At 41.8% G+C, this 17,435-nt stretch overlaps 1 protein-coding gene across 1 annotated transcript in view; it reads right to left on the bottom strand.

Annotated features, from left to right (window-relative positions):
• Nucleotides 1-17,435, bottom strand: part of LOC146009826 (uncharacterized) — a 426,905-nt gene that overhangs the window by 400,699 nt on the left and 8,771 nt on the right. The window contains exon 2 of the mRNA XM_083150344.1: nucleotides 16,024-16,149. Within this exon, the coding sequence (XP_083006470.1) occupies nucleotides 16,024-16,104 (81 nt within the window). The 5' untranslated portion in view covers nucleotides 16,105-16,149. The remainder of the gene's footprint in view (nucleotides 1-16,023; nucleotides 16,150-17,435) is intronic.

Genomic DNA, 17,435 nt, shown 5'->3' with positions numbered 1-17,435 from the left:
CCCGGTCACGTCCCTGTATTATTTCTATAGATATAAGTGATGTCACTGTCACCTCCCCGGTCACATCTCTGTATTATTACTATAGATATAAGTGATGTCACTGTCACCTCCCTGTATTATTACTATAAATATAAGTGATGTCACTGTCACCTCCCTGGTCACCTCCCTGTACTATTACTATAGATATAAGTGATGTCATTGTCACCTCCCTGGTTCCATCTCGGTATTATTACTATAGATATAAGTGATGTCACTGTCACCTCCCCGGTTACGTCCCTGTATTATTACTATAGATATAAGTGACGTCACTGTCATCTCCCCGGTCACGTCCCTGTATTATTACTATAAATATAAGTGATGTCACTGTCACCTCCCTGTATTATTACTATAAATATAAGTGATGTCACTGTCACCTCCCTGGTCACCTCCCTGTATTATTACTATAGATATAAGTGATGTCACTGTCACCTACCCGGTCATGTCCCTGTATTATTACTATAGATATAAGTGATGTCACTGTCACCTCCCCGGTCACATCCCTGTATTATTACTATAGATATAAGTGATGTCACTGTCACCTACCCGGTCACATCCCTGTATTATTACTATAGATATAAGTGATGTCACTGTCACCTCCCCGGTCACGTCCCTGTATTATTACTATAGATATAAGTGATGTCACTGTCACCTCGCCGGTCACATCCCTGTAATATTACTATAGATATAAGTGATGTCACTGTCACCTCCCCGGTCACATCCCTGTATTATTACTATAGATATAAGTGATGTCACTGTCACCTCCCCGGTCACGTCCCTGTATTATTACTATAGATATACGTGATGTCACTGTCACCTCCCCGGTCACATCCCTGTATTATTACTATAGATATAAGTAATGTCACTGTCACGTCCCTGTATTATTACTATAGATATAAGTGATGTCACTGTCACCTCCCCGGTCACGTCCCTGTATTATTACTATAGATATAAGTGATGTCACTGTCACCTCTTCGGTCACGTCCCTGTATTATTACTATAGATATAAGTGATGTCACAGTCACCTCCCTGTATTATTACTATAGATATAAGTGATGTCACTGTCACCTCCCTGTATTATTACTATAGATATAAGTGATGTCACTGTCACCTCCCCGGTCACGTCCCTGTATTATTACTATAGATATAAGTGATGTCACTGTCACCTCTTCGGTCACGTCCCTGTATTATTACTATAGATATAAGTGATGTCACAGTCACCACCCTGTATTATTACTATAGATATAAGTGATGTCACAGTCACCTCCCTGTATTATTACTATAGATATAAGTGATGTCACTGTCACCACCCTGTATTATTACTATAGATATAAGTGATGTCACTGTCATCTCCCCGGTCACGTCCCTGTATTATTACTATAGATATAAGTGATGTCACTGTCACCTCCCCGGTCACATCCCTGTATTATTACTATAGATATAAGTGATGTCACTGTCACCTCCCCGGTCACGTCCCTGTATTATTACTATAGATATAAGTGATGTCACTGTCACCTCTTCGGTCACGTCCGTGTATTATCACTATAGATATAAGTGATGTCACTGTCACCTCTTCGGTCACGTCCGTGTATTATCACTATAGATATAAGTGATGTCACTGTCACCTCCCCGGTCACGTCCCTGTATTATTACTATAGATATAAGTGATGTCAATGTCACCTCCCCGGTCACATCCCTGTATTATTACTGTCACTGTCACCTCCCCGGTCACATCCCTGTATTATTACTATAGATATAAGTGATGTCAATGTCACCTCCCCGGTCACCTCCCTGTATTATTACTATAGATATAAGTGATGTCCCTGTCACCTCACCGGTCACGTCCCTGTATTATTACTATAGATATACGTGATGTCACTGTCACCTCCCCGGTCACATCCCTGTATTATTACTATAGATATAAGTGATGTCACTGTCACCTCCCCGGTCACGTCCCAGTATTATTACTATAGATATAAGTGATGTCATCTCCCCGGTCACCTCCCTGTGTTATTACTATAGACATAAGTGATGTCACTGTCACCTCCCTGGTCACGTCCCAGTATTATTACTATAGATATAAGTGTTGTCATCTCCCCGGTCACCTCCCCAGTCACGTCCCTGTATTATTACTATAGATATAAGTGATGTCACTGTCACCTCCCCGGTCACGTCCCTGTATTATTACTATAGATATAAGTGATGTCACTGTCACCTCTTCGGTCACGTCCCTGTATTATTACTATAGATATAAGTGATTTCACAGTCACCACCCTGTATTATTACTATAGATATAAGTGATGTCACTGTCACCTCCCTGTATTATTACTATAGATATAAGTGATGTCACTGTCACCACCCTGTATTATTACTATAGATATAAGTGATGTCACTGTCATCTCCCCGGTCACGTCCCTGTATTATTACTATAGATATAAGTGATGTCACTGTCACCTCCCCGGTCACATCCCTGTATTATTACTATAGATATAAGTGATGTCACTGTCACCTCCCCGGTCACGTCCCTGTATTATTACTATAGATATAAGTGATGTCACTGTCACCTCTTCGGTCACTTCCGTGTATTATCACTATAGATATAAGTGATGTCACTGTCACCTCTTCGGTCACGTCCGTGTATTATCACTATAGATATAAGTGATGTCACTGTCACCTCCCCGGTCACGTCCCTGTATTATTACTATAGATATAAGTGATGTCAATGTCACCTCCCCGGTCACATCCCTGTATTATTACTGTCACTGTCACCTCCCCGGTCACATCCCTGTATTATTACTATAGATATAAGTGATGTCAATGTCACCTCCCCGGTCACCTCCCTGTATTATTACTATAGATATAAGTGATGTCCCTGTCACCTCACCGGTCACGTCCCTGTATTATTACTATAGATATACGTGATGTCACTGTCACCTCCCCGGTCACATCCCTGTATTATTACTATAGATATAAGTGATGTCACTGTCACCTCCCCGGTCACGTCCCAGTATTATTACTATAGATATAAGTGATGTCATCTCCCCGGTCACCTCCCTGTGTTATTACTATAGACATAAGTGATGTCACTGTCACCTCCCTGGTCACGTCCCAGTATTATTACTATAGATATAAGTGTTGTCATCTCCCCGGTCACCTCCCCAGTCACGTCCCTGTATTATTACTATAGATATAAGTGATGTCACTGTCACCTCCCCGGTCACGTCCCTGTATTATTACTATAGATATAAGTGATGTCACTGTCACCTCTTCGGTCACGTCCCTGTATTATTACTATAGATATAAGTGATTTCACAGTCACCACCCTGTATTATTACTATAGATATAAGTGATGTCACTGTCACCTCCCTGTATTATTACTATAGATATAAGTGATGTCACTGTCACCACCCTGTATTATTACTATAGATATAAGTGATGTCACTGTCATCTCCCCGGTCACGTCCCTGTATTATTACTATAGATATAAGTGATGTCACTGTCACCTCCCCGGTCACATCCCTGTATTATTACTATAGATATAAGTGATGTCACTGTCACCTCCCCGGTCACGTCCCTGTATTATTACTATAGATATAAGTGATGTCACTGTCACCTCTTCGGTCACGTCCGTGTATTATCACTATAGATATAAGTGATGTCACTGTCACCTCTTCGGTCACGTCCGTGTATTATCACTATAGATATAAGTGATGTCACTGTCACCTCCCCGGTCACGTCCCTGTATTATTACTATAGATATAAGTGATGTCAATGTCACCTCCCCGGTCACATCCCTGTATTATTACTGTCACTGTCACCTCCCCGGTCACATCCCTGTATTATTACTATAGATATAAGTGATGTCAATGTCACCTCCCCGGTCACCTCCCTGTATTATTACTATAGATATAAGTGATGTCCCTGTCACCTCCCCGGTCACGTCCCTGTATTATTACTATAGATATAAGTGATGTCACTGTCACCTCTTCGGTCACGTCCCAGTATTATTACTATAGATATAAGTGATGTCACTGTCACCTCCCCGGTCACGTCCCTGTATTATTACTATAGATATAAGTGATGTCACTGTCACCTCTTCGGTCACGTCCGTGTATTATCACTATAGATATAAATGATGTCACTGTCACCTCTTCGGTCACGTCCGTGTATTATCACTATAGATATAAGTGATGTCACTGTCACCTCCCCGGTCACCTCCCTGTGTTATTACTATAGACATAAGTGATGTCACTGTCACCTCCCCGGTCACGTCCCAGTATTATTACTATAGATATAAGTGTTGTCATCTCCCCGGTCACCTCCCCAGTCACGTCCCTGTATCATTACTATAGATATAAGTGATGTCACTGTCACCTCCCCGGTCACCTCCCTGGTCACCTCCCTGTATTATTACTATAGATATAAGTGATGTCACTGTCACCTCCTCAGTCACGTCCCTGTATTATTACTATAGATATAAGTGATGTCACTGTCACCTCCCCGGTCACGTCCCTGTATTATTACTATTGATATAAGTGATGTCACTGTCACCTCCCCGGTCATGTCCCTGTATTATTACTATAGATATAAGTGATGTCACTGTCCGCTCCCTGTATTATTACTATAGATATAATTGATGTCACTGTCCCCTCCCCGGTCACATCCCTGTATTATTACTATTGATATAAGTGATGTCACTGTCACCTCCCCGGTCATGTACCTGTATTATTACTATAGATATAAGTGATGTCACTGTCACCTCCCCGGTCACATCCCTGTATTATTACTATAGATATAAGTGATGTCACTGTCACCTCCCCGGTCATGTCCCTGTATTATTACTATTGATATAAGTGATATCACTGTCACCTCCCCGGTCATGTCCCTGTATTATTACTATAGATCTAAGTGATGTCACTGTCACCTCCCCGGTTACTTCCCCGTATTATTACTATAGATATAAGTGATGTCACTGTCACCTCCCCGGTCACGTCCCTGTATTATTACTATAGATATAAGTGATGTCACTGTCACCTCCCCGGTCACATCCCTGTATTATTACTATAGATATAAGTGATGTCACTGTCACCTCTTCGGTCACGTCCCAGTATTATTACTATAGATATAAGTGATGTCACTGTCACCTCCCCGGTCACGTCCCTGTATTATTACTATAGATATAAGTGATGTCACTGTCACCTCTTCGGTCACGTCCGTGTATTATCACTATAGATATAAATGATGTCACTGTCACCTCTTCGGTCACGTCCGTGTATTATCACTATAGATATAAGTGATGTCACTGTCACCTCCCCGGTCACCTCCCTGTGTTATTACTATAGACATAAGTGATGTCACTGTCACCTCCCCGGTCACGTCCCAGTATTATTACTATAGATATAAGTGTTGTCATCTCCCCGGTCACCTCCCCAGTCACGTCCCTGTATCATTACTATAGATATAAGTGATGTCACTGTCACCTCCCCGGTCACCTCCCTGGTCACCTCCCTGTATTATTACTATAGATATAAGTGATGTCACTGTCACCTCCTCAGTCACGTCCCTGTATTATTACTATAGATATAAGTGATGTCACTGTCACCTCCCCGGTCACGTCCCTGTATTATTACTATTGATATAAGTGATGTCACTGTCACCTCCCCGGTCATGTCCCTGTATTATTACTATAGATATAAGTGATGTCACTGTCCCCTCCCTGTATTATTACTATAGATATAATTGATGTCACTGTCCCCTCCCCGGTCACATCCCTGTATTATTACTATTGATATAAGTGATGTCACTGTCACCTCCCCGGTCATGTACCTGTATTATTACTATAGATATAAGTGATGTCACTGTCACCTCCCCGGTCACATCCCTGTATTATTACTATAGATATAAGTGATGTCACTGTCACCTCCCCGGTCATGTCCCTGTATTATTACTATTGATATAAGTGATATCACTGTCACCTCCCCGGTCATGTCCCTGTATTATTACTATAGATCTAAGTGATGTCACTGTCACCTCCCCGGTTACTTCCCCGTATTATTACTATAGATATAAGTGATGTCACTGTCACCTCCCCGGTCACGTCCCTGTATTATTACTATAGATATAAGTGATGTCACTGTCACCTCCCCGGTCACATCCCTGTATTATTACTATAGATATTAGTGATGTCACTGTCACCTCCCCGGTCACATCCCTGTATTATTACTATAGATATAAGTGATGTCACTGTCACCTCTTCGGTCACGTCCGTGTATTATCACTATAGATATAAGTGATGTCACTGTCACCTCCCCGGTCACGTCCCTGTATTATTACTATAGATATAAGTGATGTCACTGTCACTTCCCCGGTCACGTCCCTGTATTATTACCATAGATATAAGTGAATTCACTGTCACCTCCCCGGTCACGTCCCTGTATTATTACTATAGATATTAGTGATGTCACTGTCACCTCCCCGGTCACATCCCTGTATTATTACTATAGATATAAGTGATGTCACTGTCACCTCCCCGGTCACGTCCCTGTATTATTACTATAGATATAAGTGATGTCACTGTCACTTCCCCGGTCACGTCCCTGTATTATTACCATAGATATAAGTGAATTCACTGTCACCTCCCTGGTCACGTCCCTGTATTATTACTATAGATATAAGTGATGTCACTGTCACCTCCCCGCTCACATCCCTGTATTACTACTATAGATATAAGTGATGTCCCTGTCACCTCCCTGGTCATGTCCCTGTATTATTACTATAGATATAAGTGATGTCACTGTCACGTCCCCGGTCACGTCCCTGTATTATTACTATAGATATAAGTGATGTCACTGTCACCTCCCCGGTCACCTCCCTGTATTATTACTATAGATATAAGTGATGTCCCTGTCACCTCCCCGGTCACGTCCCTGTATTATTACTATAGATATAAGTGATGTCACTGTCACCTCTTCGGTCATGTCCCTGTATTATTACTATAGATATAAGTGAATTCACTGTCACCTCCCCGGTCACGTCCCAGTATTATTACTATAGATATAAGTGATGTCCTCTCCCCGGTCACCTCCCTGTGTTATTACTATAGACATAAGTGATGTCACTGTCACCTCCCCGGTCACGTCCTAGTATTATTACTATAGATATAAGTGATGTCAACTCCCCGGTCACCTCCCCAGTCACGTCCCTGTATTATTACTATAGATATAAGTGATGTCACTGTCACCTCCTCAGTCACGTCCCTGTATTATTACTATAGATATAAGTGATGTCACTGTCACCTCCCCGGTCACGTCCCTGTATTATTACTATTGATATAAGTGATGTCACTGTCACCTCCCCGGTCATGTCCCTGTATTATTACTATAGATATAAGTGATGTCACTGTCACCTCCCCGGTCACGTCCCTGTATTATTACTATTGATATAAGTGATGTCACTGTCACCTCCCCGGTCACGTCCCTGTATTATTACTATTGATATAAGTGATGTCACTGTCACCTCCCCGGTCATGTCCCTGTATTATTACTATAGATATAAGTGATGTCACTGTCACCTCCCCGGTCACGTCCCTGTATTATTACTATAGATATAAGTGATGTCACTGTCACCTCCCTGTATTATTACTATAGATATAAGTGATGTCACTGTCACCACCCTGTATTATTACTATAGATATAAGTGATGTCACTGTCATCTCCCCGGTCACGTCCCTGTATTATTACTATAGATATAAGTGATGTCACTGTCACCTCCCCGGTCACTTCCCTGTATTATTACTATAGATATAAGTGATGTCACTGTCACCTCCCCGGTCACGTCCCTGTATTATTACTATAGATATAAGTGATGTCACTGTCACCTCTTCGGTCACGTCCGTGTATTATCACTATAGATATAAGTGATGTCACTGTCTCCTCTTCGGTCACGTCCGTGTATTATCACTATAGATATAAGTGATGTCACTGTCACCTCCCCGGTCACGTCCCTGTATTATTACTATAGATATAAGTGATGTCAATGTCACCTCCCCGGTCACATCCCTGTATTATTACTGTCACTGTCACCTCCCCGGTCACATCCCTGTATTATTACTATAGATATAAGTGATGTCAATGTCACCTCCCCGGTCACCTCCCTGTATTATTACTATAGATATAAGTGATGTCCCTGTCACCTCCCCGGTCACGTCCCTGTATTATTACTATAGATATAAGTGATGTCACTGTCACCTCTTCGGTCATGTCCGTGTATTATCACTATAGATATAAGTGATGTCACTGTCACCTCCCCGGTCACGTCCCAGTATTATTACTATAGATATAAGTGATGTCATCTCCCCGGTCACCTCCCTGTGTTATTACTATAGACATAAGTGATGTCACTGTCACCTCCCCGGTCACGTCCCAGTATTATTACTATAGATATAAGTGTTGTCATCTCCCCGGTCATGTCCCTGTATTATTACTATAGATATAAGTGATGTCACTGTCACCTCCCTGTATTATTACTATAGATATAAGTGATGTCACTGTCACCTCCCCGGTCACGTCCCTGTATTATTACTATAGATATAAGTGATGTCGCTGTCACCTCCCCGGTCACGTCCCTGTATTATTACTATAGATATAAGTGATGTCACCTCCCCAGTCACGTCCCTGTATTATTACTATAGATATAAGTGATGTCACTGTCACCTCCCCGGTCACCTCCCTGTATTATTACTATAGATATAAGTGATGTCACTGTCACCTCCTCAGTCACGTCCCTGTATTATTACTATAGATATAAGTGATGTCACTGTCACCTCCCCGGTCACGTCCCTGTATTATTACTATTGATATAAGTGATGTCACTGTCACCTCCCCGGTCATGTCCCTGTATTATTACTATAGATATAAGTGATGTCACTGTCCCCTCCCTGTATTATTACTATAGATATAATTGATGTCACTGTCCCCTCCCCGGTCACATCCCTGTATTATTACTATTGATATAAGTGATGTCACTGTCACCTCCCCGGTCATGTCCCTGTATTATTACTATAGATATAAGTGATGTCACTGTCACCTCCCCGGTCACATCCCTGTATTATTACTATAGATATAAGTGATGTCACTGTCACCTCCCCGGTCATGTCCCTGTATTATTACTATTGATATAAGTGATATCACTGTCACCTCCCCGGTCATGTCCCTGTATTATTACTATAGATCTAAGTGATGTCACTGTCACCTCCCCGGTTACTTCCCCGTATTATTACTATAGATATAAGTGATGTCACTGTCACCTCCCCGGTCACGTCCCTGTATTATTACTATAGATATAAGTGATGTCACTGTCACCTCCCCGGTCACATCCCTGTATTATTACTATAGATATTAGTGATGTCACTGTCACCTCCCCGGTCACATCCCTGTATTATTACTATAGATATAAGTGATGTCACTGTCACCTCTTCGGTCACGTCCGTGTATTATCACTATAGATATAAGTGATGTCACTGTCACCTCCCCGGTCACGTCCCTGTATTATTACTATAGATATAAGTGATGTCACTGTCACTTCCCCGGTCACGTCCCTGTATTATTACCATAGATATAAGTGAATTCACTGTCACCTCCCCGGTCACGTCCCTGTATTATTACTATAGATATTAGTGATGTCACTGTCACCTCCCCGTATTATTACTATAGATATAAGTGATGTCACTGTCACCTCCCCGGTCACGTCCCTGTATTATTACTATAGATATAAGTGATGTCACTGTCACTTCCCTGTATTATTACTATAGATATAAGTGATGTCACCGTCACCTCCTCGGTCACGTCCCTGTATTATTTCTATAGATATAAGTGGTGTCACGGTCACCTCCTCGGTCACGTCCCTGTATTATTACTATAGATATAAGTGATGTCACTGTCACCTCCCCGGTCACGTCCCTGTATTATTACCATAGATATAAGTGAATTCACTGTCACCTCCCTGGTCACGTCCCTGTATTATTACTATAGATATAAGTGATGTCACTGTCACCTCCCCGCTCACATCCCTGTATTACTACTATAGATATAAGTGATGTCACTGTCACTTCCCCGGTCACGTCCCTGTATTATTACCATAGATATAAGTAAATTCACTGTCACCTCCCCGGTCACCTCCCTGTATTATTACTATAGATATAAGTGATGTCCCTGTCACCTCCCCGGTCACGTCCCTGTATTATTACTATAGATATAAGTGATGTCACTGTCACCTCTTCGGTCATGTCCCTGTATTATTACTATAGATATAAGTGAATTCACTGTCACCTCCCCGGTCACGTCCCAGTATTATTACTATAGATATAAGTGATGTCCTCTCCCCGGTCACCTCCCTGTGTTATTACTATAGACATAAGTGATGTAACTGTCACCTCCCCGGTCACGTCCTAGTATTATTACTATAGATATAAGTGATGTCAACTCCCCGGTCACCTCCCCAGTCACGTCCCTGTATTATTACTATAGATATAAGTGATGTCACTGTCACCTCCTCAGTCACGTCCCTGTATTATTACTATAGATATAAGTGATGTCACTGTCACCTCCCCGGTCACGTCCCTGTATTATTACTATTGATATAAGTGATGTCACTGTCACCTCCCCGGTCATGTCCCTGTATTATTACTATAGATATAAGTGATGTCACTGTCACCTCCCCGGTCACGTCCCTGTATTATTACTATTGATATAAGTGATGTCACTGTCACCTCCCCGGTCATGTCCCTGTATTATTACTATAGATCTAAGTGATGTCACTGTCACCTCCCCGGTTACTTCCCCGTATTATTACTATAGATATAAGTGATGTCACTGTCACCTCCCCGGTCACGTCCCTGTATTATTACTATAGATATAAGTGATGTCACTGTCACCTCCCTGTATTATTACTATAGATATAAGTGATGTCACTGTCACCTCCTCAGTCACGTCCCTGTATTATTACTATAGATATAAGTGATGTCACTGTCACCTCCCCGGTCACGTCCCTGTATTATTACTATTGATATAAGTGATGTCACTGTCACCTCCCCGGTCATGTCCCTGTATTATTACTATAGATATAAGTGATGTCACTGTCCCCTCCCTGTATTATTACTATAGATATAATTGATGTCACTGTCCCCTCCCCGGTCACATCCCTGTATTATTACTATTGATATAAGTGATGTCACTGTCACCTCCCCGGTCACATCCCTGTATTATTACTATTGATATAATTGATGTCACTGTCACCTCCCCGGTCACATCCCTGTATTATTACTATACATATAAGTGATGTCACTGTCACCTCCCCGGTCATGTCCCTGTATTATTACTATTGATATAAGTGATATCACTGTCACCTCCCCGGTCATGTCCCTGTATTATTACTATAGATCTAAGTGATGTCACTGTCACCTCCCCGGTTACTTCCCCGTATTATTACTATAGATATAAGTGATGTCACTGTCACCTCCCCGGTCACGTCCCTGTATTATTACTATAGATATAAGTGATGTCACTGTCACCTCCCCGGTCACATCCCTGTATTATTACTATAGATATTAGTGATGTCACTGTCACCTCCCCGGTCACATCCCTGTATTATTACTATAGATATAAGTGATGTCACTGTCACCTCTTCGGTCACGTCCGTGTATTATCACTATAGATATAAGTGATGTCACTGTCACCTCCCCGGTCACGTCCCTGTATTATTACTATAGATATAAGTGATGTCACTGTCACTTCCCCGGTCACGTCCCTGTATTATTACCATAGATATAAGTGAATTCACTGTCACCTCCCTGTATTATTACTATAGATATTAGTGATGTCACTGTCACCTCCCCGGTCACCTCCCTGTATTATTACTATAGATATTAGTGATGTCACTGTCACCTCCCCGGTCACCTCCCTGTATTATTACTATAGATATTAGTGATGTCACTGTCACCTCCCCGGTCACATCCCTGTATTATTACTATAGATATAAGTGATGTCACTGTCACCTCCCCGGTCACGTCCCTGTATTATTACTATAGATATAAGTGATGTCACTGTCACTTCCCCGGTCACGTCCGTGTATTATTACCATAGATATAAGTGAATTCACTGTCACCTCCCTGGTCACGTCCCTGTATTATTACTATAGATATAAGTGATGTCACTGTCACCTCCCCGCTCACATCCCTGTATTACTACTATAGATATAAGTGATGTCACTGTCACTTCCCCGGTCACGTCCCTGTATTATTACCATAGATATAAGTAAATTCACTGTCACCTCCCCGGTCACCTCCCTGTATTATTACTATAGATATAAGTGATGTCCCTGTCACCTCCCCGGTCACGTCCCTGTATTATTACTATAGATATAAGTGATGTCACTGTCACCTCTTCGGTCATGTCCCTGTATTATTACTATAGATATAAGTGAATTCACTGTCACCTCCCCGGTCACGTCCCAGTATTATTACTATAGATATAAGTGATGTCCTCTCCCCGGTCACCTCCCTGTGTTATTACTATAGACATAAGTGATGTCACTGTCACCTCCCCGGTCACGTCCTAGTATTATTACTATAGATTTAAGTGATGTCAACTCCCCGGTCACCTCCCCAGTCACGTCCCTGTATTATTACTATAGATATAAGTGATGTCACTGTCACCTCCTCAGTCACGTCCCTGTATTATTACTATAGATATAAGTGATGTCACTGTCACCTCCCCGGTCACGTCCCTGTATTATTACTATTGATATAAGTGATGTCACTGTCACCTCCCCGGTCATGTCCCTGTATTATTACTATAGATATAAGTGATGTCACTGTCACCTCCCCGGTCACGTCCCTGTATTATTACTATTGATATAAGTGATGTCACTGTCACCTCCCCGGTCATGTCCCTGTATTATTACTATAGATCTAAGTGATGTCACTGTCACCTCCCCGGTTACTTCCCCGTATTATTACTATAGATATAAGTGATGTCACTGTCACCTCCCCGGTCACGTCCCTGTATTATTACTATAGATATAAGTGATGTCACTGTCACCTCCCCGGTCACATCCCTGTATTATTACTATAGATATTAGTGATGTCACTGTCACCTCCCCGGTCACATCCCTGTATTATTACTATAGATATAAGTGATGTCACTGTCACCTCCCCGGTCACCTCCCTGTATTATTACTATAGATATAAGTGATGTCACTGTCACCTCCCCGGTCACCCCCCTGTATTATTACTATAGATATAAGTGTTGTCACTGTCATCTCCCCGGTTACTTCCCCGTATTATTACTATAGATATAAGTGATGTCACTGTCACCTCCCTGGTCACGTCCCTGTATTATTACTATAGATATAAGTGATGTCACTGTCACCTCCCCGGTCACCTCCCTGTATTATTACTATAGATATAAGTGTTGTCACGGTCACCTCCCTGTATTATTACTATAGATATAAGTGATGTCACTGTCACGTCCCTGTATTATTACTATAGATATAAGTGATGTCACTGTCACCTCCCCGGTCACCTCCCTGTATTATTACTATAGATATAAGTGTTGTCATTGTCACCTCCCTGTATTATTACTATAGATATTAGTGATGTCAATGTCACCTCCCTGTATTATTACTATAGATATAAGTGTTGTCACTGTCACCTCCATGTATTATTAATATAGATATAAGTGATGTCACTGTCACCTCCCCGGTCACGTCCCTGTATTATTACTATAGATGTAAGTGATGTCACTGTCACCTCCCCGGTCACGTCCCTGTATTATTACTATAGATATAAGTGATGTCACTGTCACGTCCCTGTATTATTACTATAGATATAAGTGATGTCACTGTCACCTTCCGGTCACATCCCTGTATTATTACTATAGATATAAGTGCTATCACTGTCACCTCCCCAGTCACATCCCTGTATTATTACTATAGATATAAGTGTTGTCACTGTCACCTCCATGTATTATTAATATAGATATAAGTGATGTCACTGTCACCTCCCCGGTCACGTCCCTGTATTATTACTATAGATATAAGTGATGTCACTGTCACGTCCCTGTATTATTACTATAGATATAAGTGATGTCACTGTCACCTTCCGGTCACATCCCTGTATTATTACTATAGATATAAGTGCTATCACTGTCACCTCCCCAGTCACGTCCCTGTATTATTACTATAGATATAAGTGATGTCACTGTCACCTCCCTGTATTATTACTATAGATATAAGTGATGTCACTGTCACCTCCCCGGTTACTTCCCCGTATTATTACTATAGATATAAGTGATGTCACTGTCACGTCCCAGTATTATTACTATAGATATAAGTGATGTCACTGTCACGTCCCAGTATTATTACTATAGATATAAGTGATGTCACTGTCACCTCCCTGTATTATTACTATAGCTATAAGTGATGTCAGTGTCACCTCCCCGGTCACGTCCCTGTATTATTACTATAGATATAAGTGATGTCACTGTCACCTCCCCGGTCACGTCCCTGTATTATTACTATAGATATAAGTGATGTCACCTTCCCGGTCACATCCCTGTATTATTACTATAGATAAAAGTGATGTCACTGTCACCTCCCCGGTCACGTCCCTGTATTATTACTATAGATATAAGTGATGTCACTGTCACCTCCCTGTATTATTACTATAGATATAAGTGATGTCACTGTCACCTCCCCGGTCACGTCCCTGTATTATTACTATAGATATTACTGATGTCACTGTCACCTCCCCGGTCACATCCTTGTATTATTACTATAGATAAAAGTGATGTCACTGTCACCTCCCCGGTCACGTCCCTGTATTATTACTATAGATATAAGTGATGTCACCTTCCCGGTCACATCCCTGTATTATTACTATAGATAAAAGTGATGTCACTGTCACCTCCCCGGTCACGTCCCTGTATTATTACTATAGATATAAGTGATGTCACGGTCACCTCCCCGGTCATGTCCCTGTATTATTACTATAGATATAAGTGATGTCACGGTCACGTCCCTGTATTATTACTATAGATATAAGTGATGTCACGGTCACGTCCCTGTATTATTACTATAGATATAAGTGATGTCAGTATCACCTCCCCGGTCACATCCCTGTATTATTACTATAGATATAAGTGATGTCACTGTCACGTCCCTGTATTATTATTATAGATATTACTGATGTCATTGTCACCTCCCCGGTCACATCCTTGTATTATTACTATAGATAAAAGTGATGTCACTGTCACCTCCCCGATCACATCCCTGTATTATTACTATAGATATAAGTGATGTTACCTCCCCGGTCACGTCCCTGTATTATTACTATAGATATAAGTGATGTCACTGTCACCTCCCCGGTCACGTCCCTGTATTATTACTATAAATATAACTGATGTCACTGTCACCTCCCCGGTCACGTCCCTGTATTATTACTATAGATATAAGTGATGTCACTGTCACCTCCCCGGTCACGTCCCTGTATTATTACTATAGATATAAGTGATGTCACCTCCCCGGTCACATCCCTGTATTATTACTATAGATATAAGTGATGTCACCTCCCCGGTCACATCCCTGTATTATTACTATAAATATAACTGATGTCACTGTCACCTCCCCGGTCACGTCCCTGTGTTATTACTATAAATATAACTGATGTCACTGTCACCTCCCCGGTCACGTCCCTGTATTATTACTATAGATATAAGTGATGTCACTGTCACCTCCCCGGTCACATCCCTGTGTTATTACTATAAATATAACTGATGTCACTGTCACCTCCCCGGTCACGTCCCTGTATTATTACTATAGATATAAGTGATGTCACCTCCCCGGTCACATCCCTGTATTATTACTATAGATATAAGTGATGTCACTGTCACCTCCCCGTATTATTACTATAGATATAAGTGATGTCACTGTCACCTCCCCGGTCAGCAGGTAGATGATCTCCAGGGTGAGACTTAGTATCCTCTCAGATGTGTGATGACTCCTGTCCTTCTCCATCCTCAGTGGTCAGTGATATATATACAGGACACGTCTCACCGTCACCTTCTTGGAACAAATATAAAAATAATAATAAATATCACAGAGCACATGTAACATATTGTGATTTATCAAGTGCGCTGGTCGCATGAAATGCGTTGTGCTCCCAGACAACCAAAGAACAACACCGGCACGCTGCCCCTTGTCCCCGCTCCTAACTTTCTTCAGGGGCCGCCATCAGACTTCCGGTCACTTCCGGTTTCGGCAAAGACGGAGCATCAGTGTAGCGGCTGCCACATACAGAGTGGTTCCGCCGGTCTCTGCGCTGAGAAGAGCCTCCAGCTGCGGATAACAACTGGCACTGCGTCTTATTAACAGCTGCACCCGGACATGTCAGTGTGGGACAACTCAGGGAAAGCAACACTGGACATAAGCATCTTGCACAAAATATCACTTCTCTCCCCAAAAGGGTGTAAACATTGATTTTAACCATATCATTTTTTTACATGTACCACTCCCTAATATATTCTGATATTTGTCACATTAAATCAGTTAGCGCTTTTTCCCATTGTATTCATATGTATATTTATAAAAGCTGCTGATCTTGAGCGCAGAATCATATAATCCTACATGATGTGTAATGGGCATTACTGTGTGTGGTATAATGTCTAATGGGCATTACTGTGTGTGGTATAATGTGTAATGGGCATTACAGTGTGTGCCATAATGTGTAATGGGCCTTACTGTGTGTGGTATAATGTGTAATGTGCATTACAGTGTGTGGTATAATGTGTAATGGGCATTACTGTGTGTGGTATAATGTGTAATGGGCATTACAGTGTGTGGTATAATGTGTAATGGGCATTACAGTGTGTGGTATAATGTGTAATGGGCATTACTGTGTGTGGTATAATGTGTAATGGGCATTACTGTGTGTGGTATAATGGGCATTACAGTGTGTGCCATAATGTGTAATGGGCATTACTGTGTGTGGTATAATGTGTAATGGGCATTACAGTGTGTGGTATAATGTGTAATGGGCATTACAGTGTGTGGTATAATGTGTAATGGGCATTACAGTGTGTGGTATAATGTGTAATGGGCATTACAGTGTGTGGTATAATGTGTAATGGGCATTACAGTGTGTGCCATAATGTGTAATGGGCATTACTGTGTGTGGTATAATGTGTAATGGGCATTACAGTGTGTGGCGTAATGGGCATTATGGTGTGTGGTATACTGTGTAATGGGAATTACAGTGTGTGCCATAATGTGTAATGGGCATTACTGTGTGTGGTATAATGTGTAATGGGCATTACAGTGTGTGGTATCATGTGTAATGGGCATTACTG

Source organism: Crinia signifera, chromosome 6 (assembly GCF_055691185.1).
Source record: "Crinia signifera chromosome 6, ASM5569118v1, whole genome shotgun sequence".
NCBI lineage: Eukaryota > Metazoa > Chordata > Amphibia > Anura > Myobatrachidae > Crinia > Crinia signifera.
The sequence above is the reverse complement of the archived record's forward strand: the minus strand, read 5'-3'. Positions and strand labels throughout refer to the sequence as shown.